We start from the raw sequence: 6,303 nt of genomic DNA, 5'->3' as shown, positions 1-6,303 counted from the left end.
GGTCTATATAGAATCTTCTATAGAACATTCTAAAAAGGACTTAGGGTAGTTATTTAGATAGAATCCATCATTAGAAATATTCTAAAAAATTCCTAAATGGTTGAATAAACTATAAATAGGACTGACAAGGGCCATTTGGATACTTGATCAGGTATGGCTTTGGTCCCTTTTTCTTGATAAAGTTTGATTTTACATTTTTTTGTTCAATTCAACTTTATTATTTTTAGCTCTATTTTGCCTTTCATGTTCCATTTTATTTAATTCTATTTAGTTTTTGTTTGATCTATGTTGTCTCACATTGTAACAAGATTTATGTTGCTATAGATTGAAAGGATCTTAGATCTTAGAGATAATCCAATCTTATTTCATTGATATCAAAATGAGTGTTAGTCTATTCTTTAGTAGTATGTTAATACTCATCATTTACTTGAAGGTTAGCTATTGTGATCACATCAAGTATTATTTTGGGGCTACAACAAGCTACTTTTAAGAAGTCAATTGGAAGAAGAAAAGACATTACATTAACAAAGTTTAATAAAGAAATTATAGCATGGAAGATATGGCAAAGAAATCCTAAATAAAAACTTGGATACAACATCTTCTAAGTTAGATAGCTACTGTGCAAGGGCAAATAGAAACCTCTAGAACAAGGGAGTTGACATCTACTAAGTTGAAATTGAATAAGCCCAATACATACTCTGGGACTTCAAGGTAAGAAGATGTATGCCAATGTCTATTTTATATATGGCAATACCTCCAACTATTTGAAGCAAATACCACCAAAGAAATTATGTAGGCAACGAGCTATTTGAAATTTGTTTACTTCTACTTACTTCTATCTAATTTCTTTAATCTAGGTAAATATGTATGTTCATGACAAGAAGCTATAAGTGAGTTACTGCATTAAAATTAATTTTAGAAAAAAAAAATTAAAAAATTAAAAAATTAAATATCAATATTTTAAATAATATTAATTTATTATTTAAAATAAATTTTATAATAAATTTCAAAAAAAATCTATAACTTTAACTATAAACTAATACTAAAACAAATTATGGTCTTGATCTTTAATTCAAATGTCAATTAAAATTATACAACTTTATTTTTCTAAGATGATAGTTATAATGTTTATTAAAAAAATAAATATAAAAAAAAATAGTGACCTAAGGTAAAATAGCTTGTTCCTTCTAAGTTTTTTCTTATAAATTTCTTCCTTATCCCATTAATAGAAGAATATAACCTAAATTTAATAAATTTAAATATAAATGTACAACCTCTCATTGCGTCATTCAAAGTTGGATGCTATTAAGTACTAATTGACTTGGCAATAGACAAAGGTGATTAAGATAATATAACTCTTTGTATAACAGTTATTCCTACTTAGTTTAAATAATTCATTTTTAAGTGAAAAAACAAAATAATGATTAACAATATTTTGTAAAATGTCATACAAAAGTATTGCTTAAATTGTCTAAAATCTTGTTAGCTCTTGAAAAAGTTCTTACATTAAATGGTTTTGTTGTTAAGCAACTTTTTAATTTTCAATTTTTTTTTTTCTTTACCACATTAAATTTGTGATTTTTTTTTTTAACAAAAATTATAATCATTGCTGTAAAACATGTACATATATAATGCTTTCTTCAATAATTAATCTAAATTCTGAGAACCAACTTTGTTCTATGATACATAATTCATAACCTCTAATTTGTAATAGACAATTGATTTTCTTTCACTTTTATTACTTAACAAAGGTCATATGATTACATGTGATTGGCAAAAGTAGAAACAAGCAACTTAATTTGTAAGGCTTTGGTGGATGATTTCCATCTTACATTCAATTCACTATCTTTGATGCTTAATGATCTCTAATAATTATTTCTTTGTCTTGCAACAGATGATGTCAGTCGACAAAGGAACACCAAATACACTACAATAAGTTAAAATGTTATGTCTTCCAATCTTAACATATATACTTATTAGTAACTTGATTGCATCTATTTTCATCTATTTGCCAGATTTATATTACTACCAACTTATTCTCATTATATGATTCTCTCCTCAATTATTATTATTATAATTTGTATTACATGCATTCAAAAAACAAACTAAAAGTTAAGAGTATCTCAAAAAACAAACTAAAAGTTAAGAGTATCTCACATTGTGAGTCATAAATGATTAGTCGGATAACAGTACAGAAAAGTAAATATTACATTAAAAAGGTCATCATGCACGACAGCACATTCGCCATTAAGAATATAGAAGTTAGACCAGTGCCAAGAGAGCTGGCTCATTACTGGAAAACAAACATTATCAGATCAACATAACCTTCAGTTAAATGTCTCTGAGGATCCCAAAACATCAACATCTTGCTAAAAATATCCAAAAAAACTCATCCCTGGTTGTTCTTGGAATTTTTGCTAGTGAAATTCATGGACTGAATGTTAGAAAGAAGCAACCTTTCTGTACAATACATGACACTAATCTTTGAACAAATTTAGTTACAAAAATTATATGCACTGTTTCCTGGGGCATGATCACGCCACTTTCAATGTATAAACCGAGGAGTTTGGTTCTCATCACAAAGCACAAACGCTGAAACTAATAATCTTTTGAACTGTTCTTGGAAGTACTGTAACTGACTGACTACAGTGACTACTGTGTTGATGGAACCGTGCACAAGGTTGATGTGCTAAGTGAATCCTCCCAATCACACCAGCTGAGACCCAATCTCGTCTTCACTACCAACAGCAATAATAAGCAAATCACCTGGACATTGCTAACTAACCCCAGTTTCCTGATCTGAGGCAGCCAGTCATGATGATGCAGATATAAAGAGAGCTAAAATGATGGTAAACTTACTACAGCTAGACAATTGAAATAATAGAGGCATGATTATACTCTAAACTGAATGAAAATCTGTAAAAAGGTCATGTGATTCGCCATACAAAGAACAATATTAACAGTGAAGCTGAGCCTTAAGTTCAAATGCACTACCTCAGGTTTTCAAGTGTGGAACCAGACCATTCAATTGCACGACGAACTGTCAGATCTGGACTCCACAAGGTGCGGCAGGAGTTATTCAGTATTGGACTTCAGCGTCAATTTCTCACAACTATGGTATATCTGTGTGAGCCTCTCGCTTGCTACAGTTGGGTCATTATACATAGCTGAATCACGTGGATAACCTTTCTGCGACCACAATCAGAATGCAGCTAATAAGAAAAGTTTACCAACAGAAATAAATCACCAGATTTACAAATGCAACGTTTGAAGAAATGTCGTTCAGTGCGCTTTAAAAGTTCAAATCTGTCGGAAGAGAAAAAAAAACTAGTTTGATGTACATGCTTGAAGGCCCAAAGTGCGATCGCTAAGGGGGATGAAGGTAAACATGAGATACATGCAACACAATACGGACTTCCCCAAATAAACAGAAAGGTCGTGAGAAACAGCACAAACCGAAACCAAGGCATCAAAAGTATCCTCTTTGATGTTGCGCTCCCTTATGACCACGGGGAGTGCGGTAGAATCCCTTTGGATTCGACAATACATACGCGTGTCTCTCAGTCTAATGAGAGCTCCGTCAACCCGCATCTGTCAACAGATAATAGCAATGGGTGGCATTCAGAACGTACTATGGGTCCTATGCACAATACTAATGATAGAAAGAGAGCACTAGCACGATTAATTTGATGACAATTACAGCGTACTGACGAATTAACACGCTTGCAGAAATATTACAAACGTGGATGAGAAAATTAAAGATATTGTGTAAATTCTTAATAAAGCAAAAAGATATTGTGTGTTGTAACCAAGTCCTGGTTGCACGCAACCAAGGAAACAATCACTGGTAAGATGCTTAAAATCTGGTTTGAATATAGCCAGTCCGTGAGAAGCTTACCCAAAAGCGCAGCAGGAGGAACCAGCAGCTAGGCATTACTCTCTGCGATTGATATCCATGTATCCAGTAAGAAAACCAGATTTAAACGGTTATGAGCCAACAAAATCAATAAACGTCATATTGAGATAAGTTGAATTCATCTTTCTAAAACAGAGCATGACATCAACTGCATACCACTTTAGCAGTCAGAAGCGATATTCCATTATCATCCAACTCGTCCTCATACAACACCACCTGTACAAACAAGAACAGATAGACGAACTTTTAAAAAGTCCAGATGAAGGTATTCCAACGTACAGGAGTCAAGACTTCATTTAAATACGATCTGAACACAAAATGGGGGAAAACATATATATCTTGTTCTCGCTAAACTCAGCTACAACTTCTCGAACAAGTATCGTGTATGCCAGAATACAATGATTTCCTATTTGTTTCAATATATCAAACCTGTTTGTATAACCTTAATCAAACTTTCAGCTGGGAATTAATTAAACTTTCAGCTGGAAATTAATCAAGCTTTCAGTACACGAATAGATCTAGAATGTTTCATTTTCAAATGAAAAAGGGAATACACTTTATTCATTTGACAGTATTCGGGCCAAACAGTGCTAAGATTACCTCTTCGAAGAACAGAATTGGATCCCTGGCTTGTAGGGCAGCCATATCAATGCGTTCTTGGCTTTCCACCCACTCAACTGCTGTATTTACATCGCCCTGTTCATGCAATAAGCAATCACCACAAAAGCTGTTGGAACAGAAAAATTTGCGATCATCGCGATAGTCTGCGTAATTGAACATAGTTGCGAAAGGCATAATCCTGGCCCACTGGTAAGTCTATGGCCAACGTCATACAAGATGTAACGTAATCAATAACTGCAAGATCGTGCACAACAATAATCATAAAAATGCTGAACGAGTACCTAAAAGGGGAAATCAGATTGCTAGAGATTCACCAAAAGGTTATGTATCAGAAATGAGAAAGTATAAACCTGTTTCTCTTGAACAAACTGACTTCCAGCATAAGGTGTTGTGTATGTGTAATCATAATTTAATATGATTTGCTCATCTGGTTTTCTGCATTACACAGTACGCAGTCAATCCGCAAAAATTCTAATTGAATCTGCCCAGAATCCAAAATAAATCCATCACAAAGGAAAAAAAAACTCGCAGCGAGCTCTTATATGTCGGGTATTGTACAACTAGACAGTTTGAGCTGAAGAATACTGCGTAGTAACTGTAAACTATCATCCAGACGACAGGTAATCCTGCCGCCTAAAATATTTTCTGGATACGAATTTTGTCTAAAAACAAAGACAAACATGCTATGCTAGAAGAATCTTTCAGGTAACATTTGAGCTAACAAACCGTACGTGCGGAGCTTCCACTTAGCCGCAGCAGGAATCTTCACGGGAGGTAGGCTTTCTTGGCGCCACCCTCGAAGTGCATCCAGTGCATTAAAATGGATCTTGACTCCCGAGGTTTCATGGACAAGTTCCAAAGAATTGTCACCAAATACCATCTGAGGTAAGTGAATTGTTCCCAGCATTTTCTCCCACCTGTCCTCAAACAACACAGCCTTCTGCCCAGATCATAACCCTATAGCAACCCCACTTGCACACACACACACACTTGATCTACCACATATTCGGAACCACAACAACTCACAACCATATGGCCTCATCGCAATGACCCAAATCATGATTCGTCCCATCATATCTCCAGTACTCCGCGCAATATAAACTTTGCCGTAATACTCAATCGTCACAACTACAAACAAAACCAAACACACAACTCAACCTAAACACGGAATGGAAATTTCTTTTTCTATTCTTCTGCAAACAACTCACTTCTCACGGGGCCCCATTTTCAGAATCGGGCCCTTCCGCGACTGAATGAACCACCCACCAACGCGAATCCCTTTGACACCATCGCCTTGGATCAATTCCCCACCGGTGGCCTTGAGGGCCTTCAATCGGAGCGTTTCCTCGTCGTCCAAGCAATCCGTTCGCAGCGTCGCTTGGTCTAATTCCTTGGCAACGTTGCCACACGCACAATCATCGCACGCCATCGCTACTTCTCCCCCACCACGGCTTGATGCGATGCGACACCAGCTCTGCGAAGACGTCGCGAAATCGATTCGAAATTCGAAGCTCGCAAAAACCTTCTAGCACAAACTTCGGTGACGGGGCCGTAACCCTAATTTGGGGTGCTAGGCGACAAAAACCCTTGCTTTTGTCGTCTTGTGGACTGTCGACCAAGTGCCGAAGGGTGCGTGCGGATGTTTTTACATTTCTATTTTATTTATTTTATTATTATTATTACTATTTATCCAACTGATATTTCGACATTTTATTTTTCCTTCTTTGTTTGTGCATAGTTGGTGTGTGGGATATTTATATATGCTT

The 6,303-nt window shown here is 35.4% G+C and overlaps 1 protein-coding gene across 1 annotated transcript; it reads right to left on the bottom strand.

Annotated features, from left to right (window-relative positions):
- Positions 1-2,478: 2,478 nt before the first annotated feature.
- Positions 2,479-6,051, bottom strand: LOC112288095 (TIP41-like protein). The gene is made up of 8 exons (XM_024531945.3): positions 5,746-6,051; positions 5,269-5,454; positions 4,888-4,972; positions 4,517-4,612; positions 4,073-4,132; positions 3,899-3,940; positions 3,457-3,591; positions 2,479-3,189 (listed from the first exon to the last, which is right to left on the bottom strand). Exons 1-8 carry the CDS (start codon positions 5,964-5,966, stop codon positions 3,076-3,078), a joined length of 939 nt encoding a protein of 312 aa, XP_024387713.1. The 5' UTR covers positions 5,967-6,051; the 3' UTR covers positions 2,479-3,075.
- Positions 6,052-6,303: the final 252 nt, after the last annotated feature.

The sequence above is a fragment of the Physcomitrium patens genome, chromosome 10 (assembly GCF_059467195.1).
Source record: "Physcomitrium patens ecotype Gransden chromosome 10, ASM5946719v1, whole genome shotgun sequence".
Lineage (NCBI taxonomy): Eukaryota > Viridiplantae > Streptophyta > Bryopsida > Funariales > Funariaceae > Physcomitrium > Physcomitrium patens.
Note: the sequence above shows the minus strand (reverse complement) of the source record. Positions and strands in the feature narration are given on the sequence as shown.